The sequence below is a fragment of the Aulonocara sp. 'chitande type north' Nkhata Bay genome, linkage group LG3 (genome assembly GCF_057382095.1).
Source record: "Aulonocara sp. 'chitande type north' Nkhata Bay isolate Kocher_YH1m ecotype deep benthic linkage group LG3, A_spYH_male_GT1.1, whole genome shotgun sequence".
Classification (NCBI taxonomy): Eukaryota; Metazoa; Chordata; class Actinopteri; order Cichliformes; family Cichlidae; genus Aulonocara; species Aulonocara sp. 'chitande type north' Nkhata Bay.
This window is the reverse complement of record NC_141346.1, coordinates 14,505,466-14,518,768: the sequence shown is the minus strand read 5'-3', so window position 1 is coordinate 14,518,768 and position 13,303 is coordinate 14,505,466. Positions and strand designations below refer to the sequence as shown.

General features: G+C 42.0%; 1 protein-coding gene across 1 annotated transcript; it reads left to right on the top strand.

The window, feature by feature from the left end:
- The first annotated feature begins 3,004 nt into the window (after positions 1-3,004).
- LOC147334097 (coxsackievirus and adenovirus receptor-like) lies at positions 3,005-7,471 on the top strand. Its single transcript, XM_086286737.1, has 3 exons — positions 3,005-3,105; positions 5,368-5,706; positions 5,945-7,471. Exons 1-3 carry the CDS (start codon positions 3,045-3,047, stop codon positions 6,160-6,162), a joined length of 618 nt encoding a protein of 205 aa, XP_086142863.1. The 5' UTR covers positions 3,005-3,044; the 3' UTR covers positions 6,163-7,471.
- The last annotated feature ends 5,832 nt before the right edge of the window (positions 7,472-13,303 follow it).

Genomic DNA, 13,303 nt, shown 5'->3' with positions numbered 1-13,303 from the left:
TGATGGCTGCTGAAATATATCTACCATTTTACTGGACTTTGCTGGTTCTAATTGTGCAGGTTAGATTTAGTTGTTATAAAGTCAAACATGTTTTAAATGTGCTACTTTTCATCCTGTTTGTAACAGAGGAAAGTATCGGTTGGTTTAAGACTGACTCAGTTACTGGCGTCCCCGGCGGCATCTTCAGATCCCACAACTTACAGCAGGTTTTTCAATAATGGGTTAAAGAGCGATGTTAAACGTAACTTGTAATAATAACCCCAAAACTTGTGTGATGACAGCATGAGCCTTGAGATTCCTTGAGTTTCTTGGCCCAAACAAATCTCTTTTCCTTGTTGCTTTTCCTTAGTCGTAGTTTCTTAGCAGCTGTTTAAACATAAAGGCCTGATTCAACAGTCTTCTCTGAAGAAGTGACGTAGAGATGTGTCTGCTACTGGAGCTCTATGTGACATTTATCTGGGCTCTGATCTGAGGTGCTGTTAACTTGTGATTTTTGAGGCTGGTGGCTCAGATGAATTTATCCTCAGCGGCAGAGGTGACTCTTGGTCTTCTTTCCTGGTGTCGTCCTCATGTGAGCCAGTTTCATCGTAGCACTTGATGTTTTTTGTAACTGCACTTGGGGAAACATTCAAACTTTTAGCAATTTTCCAGACTGACTGACCTTCAGTTCTTAAAGTAATGATGGACATGACTACAGGTGACTACATCATTAAGCTCGCTGACTGAGAGAAGGCCAATGGTTTATGGTACTGTCAGTAAAGCAAAATAATAATAATAATAATAATAATAATAAACTTTATTTATAAAGCACACTAAAAAACCAAGGGTATACCAAGGTGCTTGACAAAAATAAAATAGGAAAAGGGAGATGGGAAGGAAAAGAGAAAGGACCTGGCACGTATCAATTATAAAAACCTTGGTAATCATAAGATATAAAAGTAGTTCACAAGCATAAAAAATGTACCAGCGCACACCAAGTGTTAACTGGGTGGAAAGGCAAGATTAAACAAATAAGTCTTAAGCCGTGATTGAAACAGTGGCATAGAGTCAGACGCCCGGATAGCGACAGGAAGGTTGTTCCATAAGACCGGGGCAGCTACAGCAAACGCGCGGTCACCGCGAAACTTCAGCCGAGAACGAGGTTGCTCCAGAAGAATTTGGGTAGCAGAGCTAAGTGCTCTGACAGGAGTGTGTAACCTGAGAAGCTCATTGAGGTAGCTCGGCGCCAAGTTATTAATGGTTTTGTAGGTGAAAACTAATATTTTAAATTGAATACGGTATTTAATTGGAAGCCAGTGCAAGCCAGCAAGAACAGGAGTGATGGAAGAAAACTTCCTGCTTCCTGTCAAAAGGTGTGCCGCCGCATTCTGGACAGTCTGAAATCTAACGGGAAGGGTGGAGGAAAGGCCAATGTAAAGAGAGTTGCAGTAGTCCAACCTGGAAGTCACGAATGCGTGAATGAGTTTTTCCAGATCAATGTGCAGAATATAGCGCTTAGCCTTAGAAACGAGGCGCAGCTGATTAAAACTAGACCTCGCAACAGCAGACACTTGCTTGTCAAATTTAAGCGAGCTATCCAGTAGTATGCCCAAATTACTGGCATAGTCAGAGGGAGAGCTAGCAAAAGGCATCAGAGCAGCGCACAGTTGGTCGCGGGGGATTTTACTATCAAACACCACGATCTCCGTTTTCTTTTCGTTCAGGACAAGAGAATTAATCTTGAACCAACCTTTAACCTCACGCATGCATTCACGAAAATAGTGAAAAGACATAGCAAGATTGTCGGTAATCTCAAAATAAATCTGTATATCATCAGCATAGCAATGAAAGGCAATATTATACTTCTCAAAAATTGCTCCAAGAGGGAGCAGATATAGTGAAAAGAGAATAGGGCCTAATACAGATCCTTGAGGCACACCACAGCGTACAGCTACCGAGGAAGATGAGAAGTTGCCCAAATTAACCGAAAAAGACCTGTCAGCAAGATAAGATTTAAACCAGTTGAGGGCAGTGCCTCTTATACCCACAGTATGCTCAAGTCTTAGTAGAAGAATGTTATGATCAACCATATCAAAAGCAGAGGAAAGGTCCAATAAAACCAGGACCACAGAGCGTCCAGAGTCAGTGCTTACAAATAGGTCATTGAGAACTCTAAGCAAGGCCGTTTCAGTGCTGTGCCGTGGCTTAAAGGCAGACTGAAATTTCTCTGCAAAGCAAAAGGTGGCTACTTAGTGTAATCTAAAATATAAAACATATTTAGAGTTCTTATTCTCTCTTATTCTTTGCCACATAATTCCATTTCTCTTGCTTCATATATTTGATGTCTGTTTGTATTAGGTAAGTAGTAAAGATAAAGAAAATATAATAAATGAAAAGGTGTGTCAAACCTCTTGGTAGGACTGGCAGTTTTGTTTTTCAGTTGTTTTTATATAATTCTGTTTCGTTTTGGTTTTTTTACCGTACAAATTTTCCTCCTGCTATTCTCCAGTCACTCCAGTAGGTAACGCTAAAGTACCATTGGTACTGTAAGCTGATTGGCCAACAACAACATCACAAAGAAGAAGACAAATTAGACGAAGAAGAAATGGAGGAGCTGGAGGAGCAGATCTCAGTCGGAATTTTCAGATTGATCACGTCCTCAGTCTGTATTTCAAACGGGGAAAGTCAGAGCAGCTTCATGAAGCTCAAGTCAACAATCCGACATGGAGGCGGGAAATGTACCTGTAATAAAACTAAATCTTTTGAATCTGTTCCCCACTGTGGTGTATTTTAGACTTGCTAAATAATCCGTGCACAGACCACTGACCAAACTCTAACATGAACAACCTGCAGTCATGGTTTTACCTGCAACAAGGCTAGCATTGCACCGCTCTGCTACTGATCGATCAATGAATGGCTCTAGCTTGCAAAGTAGTAAATGAAAACCTTCACAGTGCGAGCGAGTGGCAAGGGTCTTTCTTAGCCTTCCGAGTGCAATGAAACGCATCACAACACATAATGCGGAAGCGTTTGATCAAACCTTGTTTCCCGTTACCCCAACTGTGATGGCTGCCAAAATATATATTGCGTTTTGGTGGACTTGTCTGGTTGCCTTCGTCTGTGCAGGTTAAATTTAGTTATTATAAAGTCAAACATGTTGTAAAGCTGCTGTTTAAACTGGCCGGTACTTTATTCTGAGATAAATATGATGAAAGACTGACTCGGTTACTGGCATCCCCGGTGGCATCTGAAGTTGTGGCATCTGAAGGCACCTTCAGATGCCACAACTTAGAGCATCTTTTTCAATAATGGCTTAACGAGTTATGTTGAATTTAACTCCAGTGTTTTCATGAAGGTGTCTGTCTCTAGATCAGCTCGTTAACAGATGCTGGACACATTTCCTGGTTCAGAGTTTCGGTTTAAAAACAGCAGGAAGCGCCAGTGTTTACTGATTCTTTTACACGCAGCACATTAAAGTGAAATATAAACTATCTGCTGGGAGAAACCATCTTATATGTGCAGCGTGTTAAGTTGTAGCCACTAAAATTGCTCTATGACGCATTCTGACGGGAATGTCCGTGAACTAATTTAGCGATACAGGAAGTGTACGAATGATTTGCTGCCGCATTAATCTCTTCTTTTTGAAACGCTTTTGCATTTTACTGTGAGACGCTGCAATTCCTGAGTTACCACAGGAAAACAACCTCTGCTGGGCCTTCTCTTTAATAGCCTATTAGCCTTTTTTTCCATTTCTACCTACTGTAGTTGGCTCAGCGTGGTTTTTAGTTTTCCATTGGGTGGTAGTCCCTGATAACGGGCACTTTTTAGTACCTGGTTAATGACTTTTACCATGAATTAATGTTTCAATCTTAAACACGATCAACCTGTCTGTAATAATCAGCTACGTGCCACAGGCCTTCAAACTGGTAGTTGGTAAACTTTTACTTCAAAAACGCAACTTCCTGACTCAGCTGTCTTGGCTCATTGTAGGCCAATTGCCAACCGTCCATATATCTCAATTATTCCTGTCTTCCAGCCCTTGGTCACAGCACATGCGTTCCCCTCCCTGAGCCTGGTTCTGCTGGATGTTTCTTCGTGTTAAAATGGAGTTTTTCCTTCCCACTGTCACCACAGTGCTTGCTCATAGGATCATATGATTGTTTATTAACCTGTTCTCAATTGTAATGGAAAAAGAGTCGAGCTGAGTCATACAGTATTGAGCTGATCCAACTAGGTACTAATGAAAAATGGTTTATATGTGTAAGGACTAGTTCCTCTAAGAGGTGGATCCTAATAATCTGAAGAGATTCACAGTTGTTGAAAGGCTGGAAGGTGGAGTGTTGACAGTCTTTGACTGGAAGAAACTGGTCCACCTACTGTCTTTAGGATAACTCGATTGTTCCCAGTCAGACCAGTGACAGTGGTGTCATCTGCAAAGTTCAGGAGTTTCACAGATGCTTCTCCTGAGGTGCAGTCATTAGTGTAGAGAGAGAAGACCAGTGGCAAGAGAACACACCTCTGGTGAAGCCCACTGTTGATGGTCTGTGTGCATGATGTGAATCTTGAATCTTGAGGAAGCTGGTAGTCCTCTGACAGGTGGAGGTGGGCACAGTAAGTTGGGTGAGCTTCTGCTGCAGGATGTCTGGGATGACTTTGTTGGATACAGGATACTGGCGCATGTCCCAGGTTGGTTGAGGTGATGCAGGATTTACTGCAGTCCCATACTGATGCATCCTCAGCTGACCTGTTTGCCCAGTAGGGAAACTACAGGGTGTCCAGCTGAGGCTTTGATGCCCTTCAGGTGTCTCAACACGAGTCTCTCAAAGGACTTCATGACCACAGATGTCAGGGAGACAGGCCTGTAGTCATTTAATCCTGTAATGGATGACTTCTTTGAGACTAATAGATTACATTTTATTACATTTTTACTACTGTTGACATTCACTGCAACCATCTCAGAGCTCTTTCTCTTTTCTGTGGGTGGTGCATGGCCATTCCTAATTCGTAGCTCATGAGATAGAGAATCATTTATTCGTTTGAAGATCAGTGGATCGATCACTGGCTCCTGTAGCCTGCATGTTAAAGTCTCCTTGGACAAGAACAGAACTTTCTCCTCAGGATACTGAACCCTGAGTTGTTGCTGGTCAGAGTGCAAATCTGAGAAAGCACTGAGGCAGAGATAACAGTGGTGTGTGTGTGTGTGTGTGTGTGTGGGGGGGGGGGGGTGTGTGTGTGTGTGTGTGAATGATCAGCTGAGGAGAAGGTTGTTATATGAGTAACAGTCCCTTTGCTGTATGAAGCTGAGAGTGGGAGGGCTTCTTTCAAATCTGACCTGCAGTCAGTTCCAGCGTCTCACTTCAATCTGCTCTGTGTTGTTTCCTCTTTCAGACCAGAAAAACATCACAGCTGAGTCTGGACAGGACGTCACTCTGACATGTCGAGCTCCAAATAATAACCCCATCATTGTTTTAAAGTGGAGCAGAGCTGACCTGAGAGATGAATATGTGCTTTTGTACAAGGATGATCAGTTTGTTCCAGACAACCAGCATCCATCTTTTAAGAACCGGGTGGATCTGCAGGACAGACAGATGAAGGATGGAGACGTGTCTCTGATTCTGAACAATGTGACGATTAATGACACTGGAACATATGAGTGTGTTGTCATTCCCAGAGGTGGAGGCAGTTCAGAGCCCATCAGCATCATCCACCTTCATGTTGTTCCTCCAGGTGAGTGAGTAGAGTTGAGTGTGTGTGTGATCAGAGGTGAAGCTGCTTCCTGGTTGTTGATGTTTGTTTCTAAAGATGTTGTTGATGAGACTTTGTAGAAAGCAGCTGGTCTGAGTGATGTGATCAGAGTGCAGTAGATAATGTCTGACAGCAGTTTGAAGAGGAAACGGATTCTGTTCTGTTCTTCACTCATCACCTACCTGACAGCTGACACCTCACACCTGTTTCTCACCTGCAGGTCAGCCAGGAGGAGACACAGAGGATGGAGGGAAGGAGGATGGAGGGAAGGAAGATGGAGGGGAGGAGGCTGGATATGTTGGACTGAAAGTTGGTCTGTCAGTTTCTGCTGTTCTTCTTCTTGTTGCTGCTGTTGGTGGATTTTTGATCTACAGAAAACATGAAAAAACAAAGAGTCAGGATCCGCACCATCAACCTGCTGAATTGCAGTCTGTTTGAAATGTGAGTTTTTTACAGCTGAACTCCTGCAGTCTGAGTCTCCTGCTGAGCCAGACTTCATTTAGTGTTATTAAACTTTCAGATGACATCAGTCAGCTCTCAGAGATTTGAAGTTCCTGTTTTTGTTTGCTTGCGTGCATCAGTATTAGTTATTAGTTTGTTTTAGCTTCCAGGTTAGTCGCTCATCTCAGTGGAAAAGTTTATGTTCTTAAACAGTGTTATTTACACTTTTGCCTTATTTACATGTGGAACATTCAGGACTTCATCATTCAAACAAAGAAAAGTTACATATCTGAGAATAAGATCAGTGATATTCAACAACAAAAACCATTTTATGTGACAAACATCTTCTTTGTCTCTGATGTCGACAGAAATAAGTTTGTTCACAGTGATGAATTCAGCGTCGTCTCTGTCACAATATCAGAATCAGTGAGTTTGTGTCATCTTCAGGTTCAGCTGTTTGTGAGGTCAGACTCAGACTGATCCTCGTGTTTAGATGTTACACAATAATTACAGACACTGACTGACAACACAAACACAACACAAAGTGCTCAGGCTCCATTTATCAGCTAGAACTGAACGACTGAATAATCTGATATTATTATGAAACCAAAGAGAAATGTGTTACATGGAGCTGCAGAGTCACATGTTTCCTCTGATCTATGAAGCCTTAACTTGTTCCTCCATGAAGGAGACTCTTCAGTTTAAACATGTCAAGATTATTTATTATTTTATTTTTATACCAGTTTGTTTACTGATAAAGTTTTACACGTGTTACTCTTCAATGTTTGTCTTTGTTTCCTGTCGCTGTAAAGGTTTCCTGACCTGCTGTTTGAATGTGTGCAGATTTGATCTCACCTTGAGTGTAACGGTGTGAACATTTATACATTTAACCTGATATTATTACAACCTGTGATCTGTGTTAGCTCAGTAGCCCCTCTCAGAGATAGGAGATAAATAACAGAGCTGAATATCTGGCAGTTCATGGGATATCAGTATGATGTGGGTTATTGAGCACAACACACAGTTTTGTGTATTAACATCTTTGTGCCTGCTATATGAAACAAGCAAGTTAAATTACTGCCTATTTAATAAGAAGAGCTACAAGTTGATTTGTTCTTTTGAATTTTGAAATGACATTCAGCTTCTGTGCTACTAAAACCTGCTGTTCTTGTATAATGTGTCTGCCAGACCAGAACATTCTGTTCATATCCACATAATAAACATAATCTCTAAAATATAAATAATTCGTTGTCTATGATTGTCTGCACACCACAGAGTTGAGGCATTAACCAAACATAGTTACAACATCACCACTAAACTGAGGCCACTTCCACTGTGTGAAACAGATGGAAACAGGCATGAACGTAGACTCAAAATGAACAGACAGTTTCGTAAAGAACTCATGAATACTGTTCAGATGAAATTATTTGAAGTGTCTCAATGTTGTGCTTTATATGAACTAAAATGCCATATAACCATACAGTGTAGTATTAAGTGGACACGGCCCTGAAAGTAAAGGGATTAGACTTGGGGGTAGAAATGGTAAATGGCCTGTATTTGTATAGCGCTTTAATTAGTCCCTAAGGACCCCAAGGCGCTTTACACATTCAGTCATCCACCCATTCACACACTGGTGATGGCAGCTACATTGCAACCTCAGCCACCCTGGCACACTGACAGAGGCGAGGCCGGACACTGGTGCCACCGGGCCTTCTGACCAGCACCAGTAGGCACAACGACCCAAGGAGACTGTTGAGCCGGGGCTCAAACCGGCAACCTTCCGATTACAAGATGACCTCCCAAGAAAGCTGTAGACTCACGCTTGCATGAGAAAAAGTAGATACACTCAAAAAAAAGTGAAATTGGGTGGTTATCGCATTTACAGGACTCAAACATGTAATTCAAACAAAATAAATGTATGTCTCTAAGGTGAATGTAATAAAATCATATAAGATCTACATAAAATTTACCAACTTAATACCTCTTGAATTTATTCTTGTTGATATGACATGATAAAATCTAATAAGAGTGGTTAGCTGCCTTAAAGACTCGCGATATCACAAGTTCACACGTGATTTTAAACCACAGGAGGCAGGAAAGCTCATGATCTGCTTCATGGTCATCTTGGAAAAGTAAGAGTCGTTCTATCTTCATCCATCTTGAAGAAAATACTTTTTGAGCAAAGGTATCATCAGTTTGTCGATTCTTTTCAGTACTATTTATTCACATTTTTGTCATGAATTTAGGAGTAGATTTCTAGGAGGCCCTCCCCCACTTTGAACTGCGAAAGTAAGACAAAGAAGTTAATGTTGAGTGGAAAAAACGTTTTGTTAGTCATTCATTTTTGTCATGACATCACTTTGATTAGTTGAGTATCTGAGGCTGAGACCACGGGACTGTAAAACATGATTGTTGGGCTTCATTTCTGTGCTGAACAGTTATTTAAGATTAGTTAGTAAATAACAATTAGTTAATGTTGGTCATGAGACTAAAGTCATCTCACTGTGGTAATGTAAATATAATATGGCCAATATTATAGTATTGTCAGATTATTATGAGATATATGTGTGTGTGTGTGTATATGTATATATACACACATATATGTATACACACATATATATATATACACATATATATATACATATATATACACATATCAACAAGTACAAGTACCTCGGGCTGTGGGTGGACAATAAACTGGACTGGTCATGCAACACAGAGCACCTGTATAAAAAAGGCCAAAGCCGACTGTACTTCCTCAGGAGGCTGAGGTCTTTTAACATCTGCAGGAAGCTCCTGAGGATGTTTTACCAGTCGGTGGTTGCTGGAGTACTTTTCTATGCTGTGGTGTGCTGGGGGAGCAGCACAGCAAAGAAGGACTCATCCAGGCTGGAGAAACTGATCAGGAGGGCTGGCTCTGTGGTCGGCATGAAGCTGGACACTCTGGTGTCAGTGGCAGAGAAAAGGACATTAAAGAAACTGCTGGACATTATGGACAATGCTGGGCATCCTCTGCACACGGCCATAAACAATCAGAAGAGTCTGTTCAGTGACAGGTTGCTTCTCCCCAAGACAAGAACTAACAGACTTAAAAACTCCTTTGTCCCACACGCCATCAGACTGTTTAACTCCTCTCTGGAGGGGAGAGGGAGGGGAAACAGGAGGACAAAGGAGGGGGGAACAACTAAGCTGTAGTGCCTCTTCACCTCACTGTGCAATACCTTTTGTGCAATACTTTTGTTAATAGTCAACGGTGCAATAGACCTCAATACTTGAAATGTGCAATTCACTTGTATTTTTATTTTTATTCCTATTTATTCTATTTATCCCCTTCGTATATTTTATTTATATTTGTCTCTGTATTTATATATCTGTGTATATATATAATATTCTGTAACTCTGTAACTTCTGTCGGTGCTGTGCTTTTGAATTTCCCAGAGGAACCCACCCGAGGGATTAATAAAGTTTTATCTTATCTTACATATATATATACACACATATACATATATCTCAGACTTTCAGCTTGTTGTGTTTGTGGATATATGACTGACTTTAATTATTAAACATTCGCACATAAATAAGTGACGTCATATTCAGTACTTTTGACAGTTCACTCTTCAGCCGCTCCATCTTATTAGGGAAATGCCATATACATAAATGTAAATTTCAAAACTCAACCCCATCATTTAATTTGTTTTTGATTGAAATTGAATATTACTTAAACTCTCTTAAATTAACTTCCAATAAAAAAGGTTTATCATTGATTGAAATTCATTCAGAAATGTTTAACGAATGAGCTGTCACAACTTTCTTTTTTTTTTTTTGTGTCCCGTTTGGATCTTTAGCCGTCAGAATTGTTGTCTTAAGGCCAAGAAAGATGCCAAGCGGATTTATTTTACCAAGTGGATCATCATGGCCTTGCCATATTGGTCCATTTGATTGACCTTTATTATAATTATGAATTTATTTTATTTTCAGTTGCTACAAACGGGACAGACATGACTGGGAGATAGGACAGGGAGAAAGAATGAATGAAAGAGAGGGAGAGAAAGAAAACCAGAGGGGAGAAGAGACGGTGAGAAGGGGGGGAAGAAAGAAAAAAACAAAAAGTGTCTCTTGGCTCTTTCAAAGGAAGAGTACCCAGCCACTGGTACAGATATGTGGACGACACCTGGGTCAAAATCAAGACACAAGAAGTGGAATCCTTCACTGCGCACATTAACGCTGTGGATAAAAACATCAAGTTCACCAGGGAAGACACAAAGGACAACTGTTTGCCTTTCCTGGACTGCGCTGTGCACATTGAAGAGAACGGCAAACTCAACATCGAAATTTACCGGAAGCCCACACACACGGACCAGTACCTCCTTTTTGACTCCCATCACCCTCTGGAACACAAACTTGGAGTAATTAGGGCCCTACACCACCGGGCAGAACATGTTCCCTCTAAGCCTGAAGGAAAAAAGAAGGAACACACACATGTAAAGGAAGCACTCAAAGCGTGCGGCTATCCTAAATGGGCGTTCTTAAAGTCAGCAAAGAGGCACAGAAAAGAATACCAGACACCAGCGAGGGAGGATAAGAAGGACAGACGCAACAACATTGTCATCCCCTATGTAGCCGGTGTATCAGAGAAACTCAGGAGAGTTTTCTCCAAGCACGACATCCCGGTGCATTTCAGACCCACCAACACGCTCAGACAAAAACTGGTTCACCCGAAAGACAAAACGCCAAAACACAAACTTAACAATGTGGTGTATGCTGTACAGTGCAGCGAGGAATGCCCAGACCTCTACATTGGAGAGACCAAACAGCCACTTCACAAGCGCATGGCACAACACAGAAGAGCCACCTCCACAGGACAAGACTCAGCAGTCCATCTGCATCTTAAGGATAAAGGACACTCTTTCGAGGATGCCAATGTTCACATTTTGGACAGAGAGGACAGATGGTTTGAAAGAGGAGTGAAAAGAAGCCATCTATGTCCACTGTGAGCGACCATCTTTGAACAGAGGCGGGGGTTTACGACACCAACTCTCTGCCATCTATAATCCAGTTTTGAGATCCCTTCCCAGACGCCTTAACGCCCACTCACATCCTGGGCCATCTGACCTCAGGAATTCGCATAAGGTGGGGCCAGGTTTCACAATGAACTCACCCGAAACTCTGGCTGATTGGGACCCACACCCAATTTCACACCTTGGCTCAGGAGATTAGAGGATCATCAGGGGGTCCTTTTGTCCCTCTGTGGGGGGTTACTCCCACTAGGTTTATATCTGGGACTCTCCACCATTTGACCTTAGAACTGAAGAAGCTTCTCGGATGAGAGGTGAAACGTCTTCAAGCAACTCAAAGAAGTCCAGACGCTTTTCTTTGCAAGCTCCTTTGACTACGATGACCTGGATGACTGAGAACCTTCACAGACATACCTCAGAGCAATGGTGAGGCTGAAAGAGCAGTGAGGACAGTAAGGAGCCTTCTACAGAAAGAAGGAGACCCATATCTTGCTCTCATGGCAATGGACATAGCCCTGCAGAGCTTCCGTACCACAGTTCCCATACTTCCATCCTGCCTCAACCCAGGCTGGACAAACATCACTAAACTGAGAGAGAGAGAAGGGAAGGAGAGAGAAAAACAGTGGAAATGGTTCAACAACAGACACAGAGCACAAGACCTCACTGGACTACACCCAGGAGATCAAGTTTGGATCACAGACATGAAAACAAATGGGACTATATCAGGCAGAGCAGATACGCCGCGGTCTTACCTTGTTGAGACCCCGAGGGGGCTTCTACGTCGAAACAGGAGCCATCTCATCACACTAAAAGGGACCAAGACTGAACCAACTGAACAACAAATCCCTGTCTTGCCAGAAAACAGCAGCAGCCCTGTTTCAAACCAGGTTCAGCAGTGTCTTATACCACCAAGTAACCAGTCTACTGAAAGAAGATATCCTACAAGAGACAGAAACCCACCGAGGTACCTTAAGGACTTTGATTTAGGTAGAAGGTACTCTCGAGCACCTGAGTGACCAGCCCGGGGCAGAATAATCCCCTCACTCAGTTGAAGGACTGGGTTGTCCACCCCACCTTCATAGTTGAATAAGTTCACACAGTTAAATAAAATAATAGTTATAAATAAAGGCAATAAATGTTTGTTACAGATTTGAGTTAATGTAACAGCCTTGGAGTATCCAGCTACAAGTTAAGTTGCAGTGATTTCAGTATTGACATAAATGTGGATTAATACAGAAAACATTATAGTTTATAATGTACTCAGAAGGGGGGATGTTATGGTAAGGACTAATTCAATGGTTCATGCAGCACCCTCTGGTGGTTGTGCCGTGTGTATTTGTTGTTGCAGCTTGGCAATAAACGGAGTCGCCACGTTAAGACAGAGCTGTCCCAGTCTCGTTAATGGTGCTGCTATTATAAACCTGAGATCTACCAAAACACTTGAAGGGTGATACAGTTTGAAGCTGGAGGATCGCTATATAAATATCCGATAGCAGCTAGGTCCCCTAACTTTCAGTAGCTGTTGAAAGGATAAAGTTGTGGTATATCAGTGGTTAGAAATACCATTATTACTTTAGGATTAGTTTAACACAAAGTCAGGGCTGACCCAGGACCAGTGCTGTGAGTCACAGTGCGCAGCATAAAAGTCCTTTCATATCGGACGCAGGATGTGCTGCTAATGCTAACTGCTAACTAAAAGCAAAGGATCCAGAATTTGTTGCTGGCTGCTGAGCTCTATGGGTTTTTGCAGCAGCTCTACCTGTACTAGATGCACCTGCTTCTTGTCTTTTCTATCTCTGACTTTATGTCCTCTACAAGAGTTTGTTTTTTTTGCTGGTTCTTCAAATGTTCAATAAAAACATGTATGCTAATTCATGACGAAGAAAGCTTTGTAATGAAGACTGTCATTTCCAAAACACTGCCCGCCCCCACCCCGCGGTCCGCAGCGCTGTTGAAAAGGCTGTGGAAGTCCCTGTATTAAACACATAGACCTGTAACACAAAAATCACCAAACGACCACAGACTGTTTTCCTTCGTGGTGATGAAGGAAAACGCTGGGTTGGCATGTAAAAGGGCATTTATTCCCTTCAAAGACCTGCAGTTCAAAAAAAGCGCCCCTCGAC

Bases quoted from the DNA above. Each gene is read 5' to 3' on its own strand.
- LOC147334097 (XM_086286737.1), top strand. From the start codon at position 3,045: ATGGCTGCCAAAATATATATTGCGTTTTGGTGGACTTGTCTGGTTGCC. The intron at 3,106-5,367 runs GTTAAATTTAGT...TTCCTCTTTCAG, and splicing joins GGTTGCCTTCGTCTGTGCAG to ACCAGAAAAACATCACAGCT. The intron at 5,707-5,944 runs GTGAGTGAGTAG...TCTCACCTGCAG, and splicing joins CCTTCATGTTGTTCCTCCAG to GTCAGCCAGGAGGAGACACA.